The sequence below is a fragment of the Ammospiza nelsoni genome, chromosome 4 (genome assembly GCF_027579445.1).
Source record: "Ammospiza nelsoni isolate bAmmNel1 chromosome 4, bAmmNel1.pri, whole genome shotgun sequence".
Classification (NCBI taxonomy): Eukaryota; Metazoa; Chordata; class Aves; order Passeriformes; family Passerellidae; genus Ammospiza; species Ammospiza nelsoni.
This window is the reverse complement of record NC_080636.1, coordinates 7,651,615-7,667,110: the sequence shown is the minus strand read 5'-3', so window position 1 is coordinate 7,667,110 and position 15,496 is coordinate 7,651,615. Positions and strand designations below refer to the sequence as shown.

Below are 15,496 nucleotides of genomic sequence, written 5' to 3'. Positions count from 1 at the left end.
GCTTCTCCTTCACTTCCAGGATGAAGTTCTCAGTGCCAGGTCTGGACCTGAGGCCACTACTTCGATTTTCTAAGATTTGAGGAGCACCAGCTGGAGGGAAAGCCTCCAGATCTGTTGGGTGCCAAGCTTTTGGCCTGGTGAAGGTGTCCCTGTGCCCTGCAACAGTGCCACCAGTGCCCTGGAGAGCAGTGAGGAAACCTGAGGCCACTCTACTCCACCTCCCAACCTGCTGCTGATTGATGCAGGATGATCCCCAGCTGGGGAATAACGTGCAGTGACTCCATGATTCAGAAGGCTGAGCAATTGCTTTATTAAGCGATACTAAATTATATTAGTACATACTATATATATATACTATATATTTACTACATACTATACTATACTAAACTAATACTAAACTACACTAAAGAAAAATCCACGACTCCTTACAGACAGTCACGACACAGCTTTGACCTAATTGGTCAATCAATCAAAACAACCTTCACCAGCATCCAATTAACAAATCACTTTGCGTAAACAATCTCCATAACACATTCCCTGTGTGCCAAACAACAGGAGCAGCAAATACAGATAAGAATTGTTTTCTCTTCTTTCTCTGAGCTCTCTCACTGCCTTCCCCAGGGAAATCCTGGGGAGTTTGTGCCTGCTGCTCTCTGTGAAGAGAGCTGTGGCCACAGCCACTCTGTGAAAACAGGGTGCAGAGGGGTGAATTGGGCTTTTTCCCAGCAAAAGAAACACTGATTAGCCTTAAAATAACCCACACTTGGAAGTTCTGAAGGTATCAGTCAGCCCAGTGCAAAGCTCAGTCCTTGGAGTCTAGTTAAAACTGACAGCTTCTGTAACCTGAATGTTCAGCAAATCAGGGTCACTGTTAATTATTCAGTAGGAAAATAATTGAATCTGAAAATTACTCTAGCATGGCAAGTCAAGGTCATTTTCTTTTATTTGAAAATAAAATATTTAATGTCTATCACAGCCATCATCAGTAAATGAACATGTTATTTGTTTTAAAATAATTTCAATTTAATATTATTTTGATAGTAATAATTTACTGATGATCAGAACCTTTCCTTTCAAATTCTCCAATGCTTAGCAAACCTTTAACCTCTGCATTATGACCTCTAGAACCCTCATCTAACAAAGAGGAACTTGTGTCCTGGGAAGTTGAAATGCTCGTCTGAAGCTGAACTGATGCCATGAAGGACAGTGAGGAGCCAAACCAGTGATTCTGGGTGAAAACCCCATGGATTTCCCAGTACTTCAAATGAAACATGGAAGGGAAGGGAAGGGAAGGGAAGGGAAGGGAAGGGAAGGGAAGGGAAGGGAAGGGAAGGGAAGGGAAGGGAAGGGAAGGGAAGGGAAGGGAAGGGAAGGGAAGGGAAGGGAAGGGAAATCAGGCCTCCAGGAGATGGAGGGTAGGTTGGATGCCTGCATGTGACTGAAATGACACAGGTGCAAGAAGGATTGAGGTGAGGACACTGCAGGAGGCACAGACATGGCTGATCATATCCCTGGGCCAGGCCTGCCCTCTCCTACCTTGGTGGGCTGGAGGTGCTCCAAGCTGTTCTCTCTGAGGGTCGCCACAGCTCTGTTGGCATTTCTGTCCTGCTTGTACATCTGTGTGGTGGGGGGAATGGACGGGGCCACGGCTGTGTTCAGGTGAGTCCCATTGCCAAAGGCCTGAATGGCATTTTCTTGGTGTGGGAAAGATGGAGAAAAGGTTTGTCAGAGCAGGGGGAAGCCTCCCTTTCCCAGCCTCTTTCTCTGCATCACCCGAAGGGATGCCTGAGGCTCTGCAGAGCTCCTTGGTTGGTAACACAGGGAGCTGGACAGCCACAGACCCCGGAGCACATGACATCTCCCTGTCCCCATGCCCAAACCCCCCCCAGTGTGCAGCAGTGGTGCTTACGGAGGCAGATGTTGTTGGTGAAGAGGTGCAGGAAGCTCTGGCACTCGTCCTGCCGGTTCCCGCTGGCGTTGCAGGTGCACCAGGGAGCGATGCTGGACGTGGAGTTGTCAATGTAGTTGGGGGTGATGGGGCTGCCTGCCGGGACAGACGGACAATGTTACTGCAGGGCAGGGACATCCCCTGGGGCTGCTCTCCTGGGTGACTCTGCCTCAGCCAAGCCCCTCCATGACAGCAGCAAAACCCTTCAGGTGGTGCTGTCATAGCTCTGGTTTGCTTCCAGGGGAGAGAAGAGGGGCACTCACAACCCTTTTGGTCACAACACCATCACCAAAGCCTTTGGTCAATTCAAAAGTGCTATCAGTCCAAGGAATGGGCAGTTTCTGGGAATTCAGGTTCCCTAATTACATTCAGAGAATAATGGAATGGTTTGGGTTACAAGGCACCTTAAATCCCATCCAGTGCCACCCTGCCATGGCAGGGACACCTCCCACTGTCCCAGGCTGCTCCAAGCCCTGTCCAGCCTGGTCTGGGGCACTGCCAGGGATCCAGGGGCAGCCACAGCTGCTCTGGGCACCCTGTGCCAGGGCCTCAGCACCCTCCCAGCCAGGAATTCCTTCCCAATATCCCATCTGATCCTGCCCTCTGGCACTGGGAATCCATTCTCCTTGTCCTGGCACTCCAGGCTCCTGCCCTAAGTCCCTCTCCAGCTCTCTTGGAGCCACTTTAGGCCCTGGGGGTGGGGCTCTAAGGTCTTCTTGAAGCCCTTTATTCTCCAGGCTGGGCATTCAAAAACTGCATGTGAATGTGTATAAAGGTTTTCATGCTGTCATTGAAAAAGCCAATTTCAATCTCCAGAATGAAAGATTAAAACAGAATGAAATGTTGGCCCAAAAATGTCAGTCTGTCTCATCTGTCAGGACAGATCTGGTCCAAAGGCCACTTGCACTTCTCTTTGGACTCTTGTCTGTGCCCATGCCAACTGCTGCCAGCTGGGCTCTGCAGCATCTGAAACCCTCATCTAACACCCTTTGAAGTTGGCAGAATGGCAGTGCATGGTGATTTCCAGTGGCATCACTGGTGATGGCATCAGGGAATCCCTGGCAGAGCAGACACCCTGGGATAGCCCATCTATTTCCACCAGAGAGAGATGCTCTAATCTGTCAGTAGCCCATGGTTTTTCTCCCTCCACTGCAGCCATCCTAAAGTTACCCCATACCCATGGCTTAGTCATGCCACTGAAGGGACAAAGACCAGCACCACGTTGGATGTGGCATGGAGAAATTTGGTCTGGTGAAAGGTGTCCCTGCCAATGGCACAGGGCTGGAATGAGATGGGCTTTACAGGTCCCTTCCAGCCTCAACCATTCCATGACTCTGTGATGTCCTGGAGAGCTCAGCTCTCCACCTTACTGTCCTCATAGCCAGAGTAAGAGGAGACATTTCCCTCCCAGGGGAGAGGTTTCCCACCCAGGGGAGATGTTTCCCTCCCAGAGGACAGGTTTCCCCCCCACAGGAGACATTTCCCTCCTAGGGGAGAGGTTTCCCTCCCAGAGAAGATGTTTCCCCCCCGGAGGAGAAGTTTCCCCCCCAGAGAAGAGGTCTCCCCTCCAGAGGAGAGAGAATGCTCACCGATGATGCCGGTGTAGGCCAGCAGGCAGGCGGCGTAGCTGTCCCTGCGGCAGCCGCTGGCGGCCTGAGGGGACGGCTGGCAGTTGAACTGGAACTCTGCGTAGCGCGACCTGACAGAGCCAGAGCACAAACAGGACATGTTACTACAGCTGTGGGAAAGGGGATGGAACAGCACACTCACGGTGTTCACAGAGGGGAACATGTTTGCAAAATGCTGCTGTAGGTGTTCTTCAAGCAGTTGGAACAGATGTCCTTTTACAATCTCCTGCCTATGCCATCTAACCCAGGAGGAGGTTTTGAACAGGTTCTGCAGCCAATGTTTTACAGGCTTCCTCCAGGACTGCAACATAAGTCCAGTGTTGGAAGAAATGTTTGCTTTCTGTTGTGTGAGATTGGTTTTTGAGGAAAGAGCTGTTGCCAGGAAGGAGATCAGTCTGTGTTGCCATTTTCTATCTTTTGGGTAATAACTTTGCCTAAAGACCCCAGCTTTCATTTTTAGTCTGATTGGATGAAAGAGAGAATTGCTCTGGTCCAATTTCTTTCTCTAAAGACTCTGAATACAGCTGAGATCACCTCAGATCAAAGGAAATGTCCAGAGGTTCAGACACAAGATGTCCTACCCATGGCCAGGGCTGCTGCCCATCCTCTACTGCAGATGCCCATTCTCAGGAGAAGGACTCTCTGGAGCCTGTGGAGCAGGCAAATCATTCTGCCAACCAGGTATGTGCCACCAAACTCTTTAGGCATGAGTCAGCTCTTGGCACATGGTGGTGTTGGAGATCTGAGGCATCAACACAGGGCTTTTAGGGAGGACACAGAAACAGCTGGAGACCCAGATCCATCTCAACATTCGTTCTGTGGCCAGGCAGGAAGGGATTTCACGTGGCATCTGAGCTGCTTAGGAAACCTCAAGCAAGCACCAGCACTGACAACCCCTGAAGGGAGGGTTCTTTAGGTGACAGCCTGCACTGTCTGAGCTGAGAACTCAAATGTTTACCCTGCCTGGGCAATCTCAGAAAAACTGAGCATGTTGCTTCTCCCAGACATCCTGTCTTTTCCAGACACATTGCTCTTGCTTCTGGTCAGTGTCAGCATTCCAGTTTGCACTTTCCAGCCCACTTCTCCCCTACACCCTTCTTTTTTTCTCATCTTTGTTCCCATGTTTGCCTCTTATCAACCCTTTCCTTCTGTAACATGGACAGGCAAAATCTTCTTTCCCAAAACTTGCTGCATTGTTTGGAGATTTAGAGAAGGGAGATAATGACTGCAGATTTTATATAATCCATATTAGTAGAACCCAGCCCTCTGAGCTGGGAAGTTCAAAGGGCTAGAGCTGTGCAGGAGTGACAGGGTGAGACTTGGAGTGCTTCACTTTATGATTTATTCCTGGCTCTCCTTGTGGATTCTGCACTGCTGGCTTTGACCAGGTCACATGTCAACCTCTTGCTCCCTCTGTGTCTCTAGAGGATATTTTATATTATATATTCAGAGACCAAGGGACCCGATAATTAACAGCTGTGCTGCTTGCAGGAAATAGATTCCAGTCTCCTGGGGAATAACACTCTCCCCTTTGAACCTCTTCCTCCCCACTGGGCCCTCTTGTCATGTTAGGGAGAGGGCAGAACCCATCCATTTGGGATTCCCTGGGTAGCCAGGGGACAATATCTGAGCAGGGCCTGGTCAACCCAGGGGCTTTGCATCTCCCTCAGTCTGCTTCTGCACAGGTCAGTCCTTCTCCTGCCTCCATGTTTCTGGGGTGTAGACTGCTGAGGGTATTTGTACTTTCATGCTTCCAAGAGGATGCTGCTGCACTCACCTTCCTTTGTGAAAATACATAATATTTTTATTGTAATTAAAAGATACTGTGCTGGTAGGGGATGGCTGCTGGAAGTTCAGCTCAGGAAGTCCCAAACCCCACAGCAATTAGAGACTGAGACAATACAGGGAGGTGTGTCCTACACTTGTTCTTGTGCTCTTCCCCAGGTGTCTGCTCACAGCCCAGCTGTACACAGGGCACTGGGCTGGGCCCCCATGGTGCTGTTTTTGCCTTACATCTCTCACTGCCAGCTGGGCTCTGCTCCCAAGAGCTCTGTGTGCATTAACCTTCTGGAATATCAAAGACTTTCTGAGCAACAGGGAGGGGAAAATAGTGCAGATGAAGGAAAAGTGCTGAAGGGGTTCTGCTGTCAGTGTGCACATGGGATGGATCTGTGTGTGTGTGATTGGGGGTGGAAGGCAACAGAGGAGCAAACCAGGCTGGCCACAGACTGTGCTGTGGACCTGGAATGACATCAGGACTCTGAGACTCCTGGTGCAATCACCAAAACATAGAATCACAGAATCACAAATGGTTTGGGCTAGAAAAGACCTAAAAATCATCTCATTCCACCCACTGCTGTGGCAGGGACACCTTCCACTATCCCAGGCTGCTCGCAGTTGAAGGGTGTATTTTTTACGTATATAGATTAATTTTTCTAATTAAACAGGCAAACAAACATGGTTTTAAGGCCTTCACAAGTGCCTGTGGCTGTGAGGATACCTTGGGTGCTCCTTGAGGATGCTCTGGGCTGGGGAAGAAGAGCAGTGAGGGAGATGGATTGGTGACAGTGGCTGTAAGGACCCCTCCCCCATACTCCTGCTTAGCCTGCACCTTCCTGGAACTGCTCCCATAACAGGTCTTTCTTCTAGAACCAAAGCCAAAAATCCACAGAAAATGTCTAAACAGCTTCAGGGTGATCATCTCCCATCTCCTTCTGTCTGTGAGCAGGTTCTGTGGGATACAGGGACAGGGCCCAGCATGGCACGGCCCATCATGGCCGTGTGGGACAGGGCCCCAGGAGCACCTGTGGTGGCACAGGGCTGTAACCAGGCCCTGGCCAAGGGAGAGTTCTCCATGGAGACAGCCCTGTGTGTGAGCCTCACCTGCAGACGTAGTTGTCCCGGCAGGAGTCCAGAGGTGCCAAGCAGTTGGGCTTGTCCTTGGACTCGTAGGAGCAGGCTGGGACGATGGTCTGGCGCCGGCGCTCGGCGCAGGCCGTGTCCTCGCAGGGGCAGAAGAGCAGCTCGTGCGTGTACTCGGGGGGCACGCGGTCGAAGAACTTGCGCAGGGCCTTGTGGCACTTGGAGCGGTTGCAGGTGTCGGCCCGTGCCAGGCGGCGGATGCAGAAGGAGACGTACTCCGTGCGCAGCCGCTGGCACATCTCGTCCACGTTGCAGGCCTTGGCGGCATCCAGGCACCGGTTCACCTGTGTCACCTCATTCTCAGAGCCTGCGGGGTGGTGGGACACGGTGAGGTGGCTCTGTGCCAACCTCCCCACCAGCAGCACTGCCCCTGAGGCCTTCATCCCCCTGCTCCCATCCATGGCCACCTGGTGACACCACATGTGCATCACCACATCACACCCCAGGAAGGCCACGGCCAGGGTGAAGTCCAGGTTTGCTCTGAGGGTCCTGGTAGGACCAAATCCCCTCTCCACACTCATCTTTTCCCAGGAAGTGCCACACTCACATACCAGACTGCACCCCCCCAGAGCTCACTTTACCAAGCTCATATCTTTAATAAAATGAATTTTGCTTTAATCTGGGCATCTGGTAACACTTTACTAATGGAGATTAACCAGCCTGAGGCCTGAAAGACAGCAGGCATTAGAAAGTGCATCTACTTATGGCTATGAGTGCATCCATCAAGTATTGGGACCTCTACGAATGGACCTTCTTGTTTCTACAAGTTGCTCAAGATCAAAGACTGAGTCTCTGCTACATGGGTGGTCTGCACTGATTCCTGGCACCTCAGCCTCACTGCCCTGGACAGAGAGTTTCTCCTGGCCTCTGAACGGTCATGTTTGGCTTTGGAGCAGCTGTTTTTTCACCCCAGGATCTGCCCAGTTAAGGGAGACCTGTTTGGGTCGCAGTGTGCCCCATCCAGACCAGTCTGAGCCAGTACCCCCTGTCCCCAGCAGTGACAGTGCCTTCACAGAGCAGGATCAGAGGTACCATCCAGCCTTGCGCCCCTGGGCACAACCTGATGCTGCCTGCACATGAGTGCACGTGGGTCTCTCCCCACACCCTCACTTACATCAGCAAAATCACTCTGCATGTCCACCCTCCTAAACAAGAGGAGAAAGAATGTCCCAGTCTGGGTGGGAGAGCAGAGATGTGCTGTGGGATGCAGGGAAAGTGGAGGAAATCTGCAGTAAGGGGAAAGGTCAGGAAAATAAAGCAAAAACTATAGTGATGGATGAGAAAAACAGTGTCTTCAGTGGGAAAGTAGGAATCTCATGAGTTTATGTGCCAACAGCCTTCTCTGTAAAAACAGGGAAAAGGAAGAGGAAAAGGCATTTGTCCAACACTGGATGTAGGGCTGCTTCAAAGGTGGATGGGACTCTGTTTTATAGAGGGGAAAAATGCTACAGGGTCCCTGGCAGGAGTCAGTGGGAACAGCAGAATGTGTCTGATCGGACAGATAAAACAAGGGTCCTTCAAGCTTGAGAGAGAAAATGAATCTGAAGCTGGTTTTCACCTTTCTGAATTAAAATCATGACCAGCAGCACACCAGAAGGACTTTCTCCCCAGCGCAGAAAGATTTTTCCATTGAGGAAAAATCCCCAGAATGATAAATTTCCAATGCAGAGTCAAGCCCTATCTTTGACTGGGAGTTAAAACCAGCCAGTCACTGCTGACAAGTGTTAAAACATTGACAATCGCCCTGAGCCCTTCAGAGCTGGCTGCCCTCCTTTATTTCCCTGACTTTATCAGATGCTCCTTCTCCCACCATTTATTTTTTCCTTCCTGTTGCCCCCTGTTGCTTACAGTGAGCTGGAAGTCAAATTCCAAGTTTTTCAGGTATTTTATGGTGGGTGAAAATTTTGCTTGTTGTGATCCCTTCACTAAATAGTTACCTTTAAAACCCAGAGATGAATATTTTCAGAGCATCAGTTTATGCTGGGAAGCTGCCAGCTAACGTGTAGGAAACAGTTACTTGGAAGGGTTTCATTACCCATTCAGCCAATAAATCACAGGGAACATGTTGGATTTTCTCCTCTTCCCACGCAACACCAGCAGATGTGCTTTTTAAATCACTGCTACAATTAGAGTGGAGGGATATGGTTCCATTTGTACAGTTTTAGTAGCGGCCATATATTGTTTATAAAAAATTTAGTTTAATATACCTGTTGTTCAATTGGCCTATGGTCACAGGGGTGTCATGTTTCAACAAGTTCTTGAGATTTCTTTTTGGTAGATTTGAAAGAGGGTCCTTTGGCAGTGTTGACCATATGACCCTGGACACTGGACAGGCAGAGGGCAGCAGGTTGTAATTGATGTAATAGAAGATATTGATTAGTATGGATAAGGACAAAAAGGCTAAGAAATTTCATGTCCCTAAGTGGATGCCAAGTCCTCTGACGAATCCCTGCTGCTCGGGGCCCATTTGCTTTGCTGCACAATCTATTTCAGTTTGCTTTAAAAACCTGAGAGTGTGTTAACCCTGCATAAAATCCCCATCCCTTGATTTCCCCATGCTCTGAAGCTTGCTGGAACTCAGCAGAAGGGGAAAAATTCCAGTAAAGAAAACCATGATCCAGAAAAAAAATTCCCTGTCCAGGCACCAGTCTGCCAGGTGGAGTCAGTGAGAGCGAGGTCAGGGAGCACCTCCCATCCTCTCTGCTCCCCTTGTCCAGGCTGATGGGTTAATTTGCTGCAGGACACTTTCACCCAGCAAGTGCCTGGCCATGGTGGGGACTGCAGGCATTGACCAACTGCAGGGACATGCAGCTCGTTCCTCGCCTGGGTGCACTCCAGCTGTGGATGTCACCCTAGAGCAAGGCACACATTTGGAAAAGCTGTTTGGGCACATCTGCCAGGGACACAGGAGGAGCACATTACCTGTTCCCAGACAGGTAGTTTGGTAAAATACCCACTCTTGGAAAGCTTCCCCATGGCTGTGGAGCACTGACTGGTTGTGGTGGCAGCTGTGTCCTTGGTGATGGATGGGTTATTGGCAGCCACACCGACCTCTGAACTGCTGAGCCCTCGGGGAGTTAAAAGGTGTCAGACTGCTCTGCTCAGCCATTAACAGGGTTAGATGTACAGCAGAACACAGTTCTGGGTCCTGAGGTTGCCCTCAGGGCAGGTGGTTAAAGGCTGTGGCTGGGATCAACACACAGGTTGAGTTATCAACCTCTTTTCCTGCAGAGTTTGATCCTTGACTGATGTGGAAGCACCTTCTCAAACTAACGACGCCCAAGCAGCTCCTGTCTGCATGGAACAGATCATCCACCTGCTATGGAGAATGAGTGTGCCTGGGATGGGTCATTGGAAGGGGTTTTTGTATCACATCCCTAAGTCCCAGTCTTTCATGGTACAGACATGAAACAGCCCAAAGACAAAAATCACAAGCAGCTTTTCCCAGAGCATGTAACAGTTTAGCAAAGGAATCAGAGGCACCTTCTTGGAAAAAACAACTGCTAGACCTGAACCATGCAATGCTCACAAAGAACTTCCCTGCCTGCAGCCCTTGATCCCCAGCCAGGGCCCTCTCTGTCTGCACAGAAGTGTCAGAGCATTTCCCACACACCTACCTGCAGTGATGGAGGCCAGCCGGACGTAATCAAAGCCCCTGATGAACGGCTCGTAAGGGGAGCTCTCCAGGACATTCATGCCTGAGGGGAAGAGAGAAGCTGGTGAGAAGGCAGATGAGGCTCCTGAGGGATGGCTGAGATGCACAAAGTTCCACATCTGCAGTGAGATATTGTTTGGTGGGTGCAAGGGGATGCTCTAAAGGCCACGAGTAAATGGACACTCGGAGCCATAGGAACAGGTGTGTGGACACATCCTTGGAGAAGGGAATAGAATGGAACTGGCTTTAAAAATGTATCTCCATTTTGGAGTGGGGCAGCCTGTCAGGAACTGTTGAGTTCTGTAGCTCATGCTCTGGGGCACACGGCAGGGATTGCCAGAGAGGACACCAGACTGTAGCACAGGCTCCTGCTCATGGGCAGAGCTCAAATCACCAGCTCCCTACACACACAGGGTTTCCATCACCATTACTGCAGTTTCTTCTATGTCCCTCCCTGGGTCAAAGGTCCTCACCTCTTTTTAGGACACAGACAGGGCTGTGCACAGGATTATGTGGGTGATGACACACTCCATCTTTACTGTCACCTCTCCCTTTCTCCTTGCCAACAGCCTTTTCTCACTTAGCACGAAGCTAATGACCCACAGCTCCCGCAGAAACTTCCTCTAGTTGTTTTTAAGTCTCTGGGAGCCTGATTTTATTCAACTGGTGCTTCCCTTTCATCTGTGCAATGGTCTGTAATGCCCCATCATCCTGATGGATACCATGGAATATTACTGAAGCAAACAGCTCAGTATCTGTTGGTTTTTTATTAGACATTTAGATGGATGTGGACAGCAGCAGCAGATGTACTGTCTGGGATAAAAGGACTATCCAACCCCATGCTCTGGGCATGGGCTGACCTCCAGCTGCAGCCAGAGGCAGCAAGAAATGGCTCCCAGGGTCCACAACCCTGTGCAATCACCACAGCACATTACAAGGCAGCTTTACACCTTCATTGAAATATCTTGTATCGTTACTGACTAGAGAGGGGCCCATTTGTATTTTCCAGCATAGCAGTTTTATGTCCTGATGATAAAGCACCTTATCAGAGAGTTGTTATCGGGTTGTCATCATGTTATTGTGTCTCTAAGTGGGAAGGTGGCTAAACACGGCATGCTCAAGAGAAGCTGAGTAAATAGTGTGCTTTGTAAATTCCCTGAGCACGCACTTCCACAATTGTTTTTGCAAGAGGGCTTCTAGGAAGCTTTTTGCAGCCTCCTGGGTATGTCTGATTGAGAACAAAGCTCTACATGGACCGTGTGGATTGGCTTCCTTTCTCAGTCAATTAAACATGTGTAAGGACTCTGAAACATGGGACTGCTACGAAATATATCTCCCTGGGGAAATTAAGGCAAGGAAATCAAAAGTTTGGTGTGCGAATCTGCATTGCAAATGAAGTCAGTTGTTTGAAAAAGTGTGGTGCTCAGGACATGACAGGGAGAAGTGGAGTAGAGCTGTTGTCAGCCTCCAAGAGCAGCCCTCTCCCAGTCATTTCCAAGGTGGAAATCCCAAGGAACTGGGCAGGGAGTCCATCCAGCACCCAACTGGTGTTCTGCATCTGATGACCCAGAGCTGGCCCCTGCCTGCTCTCAGCACTCCTTGCCAGCCTCTCTCTTCTCTTCCCTCTAGAGGAAGGTGTCTCTCCCTGCCCATGGCAGGGCCTTGGAACTTTCAGGGTCTTTCAGGTCCCTTCCAACATAAACCATTGTGTGTCCCAGAGCTGGAAACCCTCATGACAGCACTGCCCTACACAGCCATGTCACAGGTGACCTGTTTCCAAGTTTGAGCCACAAATGTCAGATGGGAAGGAGCTGTAACACCACCTACTGAGATGAATGGAGAAATTGGATTGCCACCTCTTCCCCAGACTTCCCTTCAATGGAAACAAATCTGGCACATAATTATGGGAAAGGCCAGATACTGGAGTGTGCTCAGGTCTTGTATTTGCCCAGTCAGTTCATAGCACCATGCTCTGCACCCTGCAAGCTGTGGCACCTGGAAGCTTCCCAGGAATTTGATCAACCAGTTTCCATCCTGGCAATCCTGTGCACTGCAGAATCCATCCCCTTTGTTTTGCTTGGCCTTTTGGCCTGTGGTTTCACCCCTGCACTTTTCCTTTCAGGTTTCAGTTAGCAGTGTTTTATTAGTCTACTTCACAGCCCATGGCTGGAAGGGTCTGTTTTATTCTCCATTTTAATTTTCATGGTGCATAAAATACTCACCAGCCTGACAAGGAAGAATTATGGTCACTGAGGTGCAATTTTATGGTGACTCTTAAAAAAGTCAAAATCCAAACTTATTGAATACTGGCTCTGGGAACACTTTAAGTTCCAACTTGATGTCACCAGCCCCAAATCTTCACTAACACAAAGACACTGGTACACTTGAGACATTCTAAGAGTGATTTTTTTGAAGCTTGTGCTGTTTTTCCTCAATGCCTGTGTTTTATGTTGTGTTTCTATAAAATCTACAGTGTTTATGGTCTTGGTTAACATACTTAGATACAAAATATGCTGTGCATTTCTCCAGCAAAAGATCTCAATGTATATTGGGAATGTCATAAAAGAGAGGTTGGGTTAAAAAAAGAAAAGGAAGGAGGCATCTCAGGTTTTCAGTAGTGCTTTCTCCAAATGTCAATACCATGGGGATCAATAGGATAATCAAATCTCTTGAGTTGGAAGGGCCCCACAGGGACCCTCAACTCCAATTCCTGTCCCTACCAGACACCTCAACAATCCCACTCTGTGCCTGAGAGTGTTATTCAAATGGTCCTGGATCTCTGGCAGCCTTTGGACCGTGCCATTCCCTAGGGAGCCTGGGCAGTGTCTGACCACCCTCTGGGGGAAGAGCCTTTCCTGATACCCAACCTAACCCCCTCCAACACAGCTTCATGCTGCTCCCTCCAAGATCAGCACGTCTTGAGACAGAACAGGATCATGCAGGGGTATTCTGCAGCAACCTCAGAGATGGAAAGCTCTGTAGAACAGCCCATGAACAATTCCCTTTTACAAAGATGATAAGAAAGGAGCGCACCGTCCCACTGACCTTCCATCAGCGTGTGGTGGATGCTCCAGTAGACACTGAGGCAGTGCTTCTCCTTCTTCATGCCGCGCTTGCACTTGCAGCCGTAGAGCTGGCTGGAGAGCAGGGCGCTGACGGTGCTGCGGCACTGGCTCTTGGCGTCGGGGCCCAGCTTGTTGGCGCCGTTGCCCGCGATGCACTGGCGCAGCGTGCGGAACTTGGCGCTGCACACGGGGTCCGTGGTGCACGCCTCGCCCGCCTGCAGGCAGTCCCTGCTGGGGCCCGCGGCCGCTGCCATGCCTGCTGCAAGGGAAGGGGAGGGATGGTCAGCGCCACGGAGCAGCCCCGCGGGAAATGGCCCGTGTCCCCTGCAGCTGAAGGACCCCTGGTCCTCAGATTAGGCTTATCCCCAAGCAAGGCAGTCCTATCCAGATAACTCAGTCCCTCTTGGAGACAGAGTGCCCAAATACCCATGCTGCTCGAAGCTGTGGCTACCTTTGGCAAGCTAAGTGGATTTCAGCTCTTTAGTGATTATCAGCTCTCTTAGGATTTCAGCTCTTGCTTGCCAAAAGCACCAGAGGGCTAGGGGTGGAAGCAGACAAGAGAGAGAGGAGAAGGAGAAGTCCTGGTGTTCCACAGCAATGGTTTATTGTGGGGGTCTGTGAAGGGTTCCAGCGACGGCTCTTCTTCTCCTGAATGGGCTAAATAAAACAGCCCCTTTTTATAGGGTATAGGGAGATCCAAACTTGTACAGTACTAGGGGTTAGGGGAAAGTGACCTATGGGGTTACAGAGATAAGCTAGGGTTCGAGAGGCGGAAGACAGGAGCTTATTTTGCTGTCTCGTCATGACTCAGCAATTCCTACTGTTAAGTCTTGGCCTGCCATGGGGCCCTAGCCAACTCCATGGAGCCTGCTACACGCAGTCACCTTCTTCTAGGGGGCCCAGAGAAGGTGTGCATGCCCTGTTCCTGAGAGTGTTCAGGGCCAGGCTGGATGGAGCTCTGAGCAACTGGGATAGTGGGAGGGGTCCCTGCCCATGGCAGGGGGGTGAACCAGATGAGCTTTGAGGTCCTTTCCAACCCAAATCATGCCATGGTTCTATGACAGGATCAGCCTGGTAGCAGGATTATAAGAGACAGAAACTTGACCAGTTCCTGGTGGTTGATTTTTCCTTCTTGGAGAACAAAAATATTTTCAAATCCTTTCTTTCCCAGCTCTCTATCTCATTTCTGCCCTCCAAAGTTAACAGAAGCCCTATGTTACAGAGACCCTGGCCTCTGCTCCTTGAATATGGTTTAACTGTGCCTATACCTTCGGAGTAATAAATGGCTCTGTGTGGGTGTTTTGACATGTAGTCAGCCCACATATATCCCAGGAGTTGGCCCTTGTTCACTGTCACCGTCTCCCCAGGACTCCCACTGTTTCTGTCTTGGCTTTTTCCAAGCTTTTGTAAATTGTCTTCAAAGTTCCTTTACCAACACAAAATGCTGTGTTCTCCATTTGGAGAGTCCAAAGTATGGGAGGAAGATGGCATTGCTACACCTTCACCAATAAATTAGCTCATCAGGGCTCAGTGGTGCTGTGCCTCAGTGCCAGGAGCAGACCAATCCCGTGTTATTTATTGCTCCTCCTCACTGAAGCAGGCTGGACACATCCAGGCTGGCTCCTGGGATGTGCTCAGCCCAAGGCTCGTGGCTGCATTGCTGCTCCTGGCAAAGGGCAGGGTCAGCCGTGCTCAGATGAGGCTGTGTGGCACCAGGTGGCACCGAGGGGACTGGTGTGATGGTCTGGAGCATTTGGCATAGGACAAGCAGGACTGCTCCACAGCTTGGGAGAGTGAGGAAGAGGCAAACCTGGTTTATGGAAGGGGAGAATCAGTTCCAGTGCCTGTACAGTAATTTTGGATCCTGCTGTACTATCAAAACAGAAACTGCTGTCATGACCTTGAAGGAGAACTTCTCCAATACTTCCCAAAGGAAGTCTCTGTCTCTAACATAACTTGTGTTCTCTTTGGGTAGAAACCAGAAGGGGAAGGACAGAAAAGACCATCTGCTTTTTGATTCCCTCCAGTGTCTGCTCCTGGTGAGACCCAGTTTGGACAATATTAGAAAATCCTGCTTCCTGAGAAAAATGTGAGTCCCTGATCTCCATCTCTGAGGGCTTCATGAAATCTCTGCTTTCTCCAAGACTCTACAGATCTCTTCATAAAGTCTCCTTTTCTGCCTTCCAACTGCTACCTCTCCTTAATTTCTGCACCTCCCAGTTGAGCACTTGAGCCCAGGATATCCATTTCTGTTCCCTCAGCAGTCACAGTGTGTTTG

The 15,496-nt window shown here is 50.0% G+C and overlaps 1 protein-coding gene across 1 annotated transcript in view; it reads right to left on the bottom strand.

The window, feature by feature from the left end:
- LOC132072248 (GDNF family receptor alpha-4) overlaps window positions 1-15,496 on the bottom strand; it is a 71,361-nt gene that overhangs the window by 2,816 nt on the left and 53,049 nt on the right. The window contains exons 2-7 of the mRNA XM_059470403.1: window positions 13,199-13,477; window positions 10,116-10,196; window positions 6,460-6,805; window positions 3,538-3,647; window positions 1,910-2,044; window positions 1,537-1,694 (exon numbers count right to left, since the gene is read on the bottom strand). Of these exons, the coding sequence (XP_059326386.1) occupies window positions 1,537-1,694; window positions 1,910-2,044; window positions 3,538-3,647; window positions 6,460-6,805; window positions 10,116-10,196; window positions 13,199-13,477 (1,109 nt within the window). The remainder of the gene's footprint in view (window positions 1-1,536; window positions 1,695-1,909; window positions 2,045-3,537; window positions 3,648-6,459; window positions 6,806-10,115; window positions 10,197-13,198; window positions 13,478-15,496) is intronic.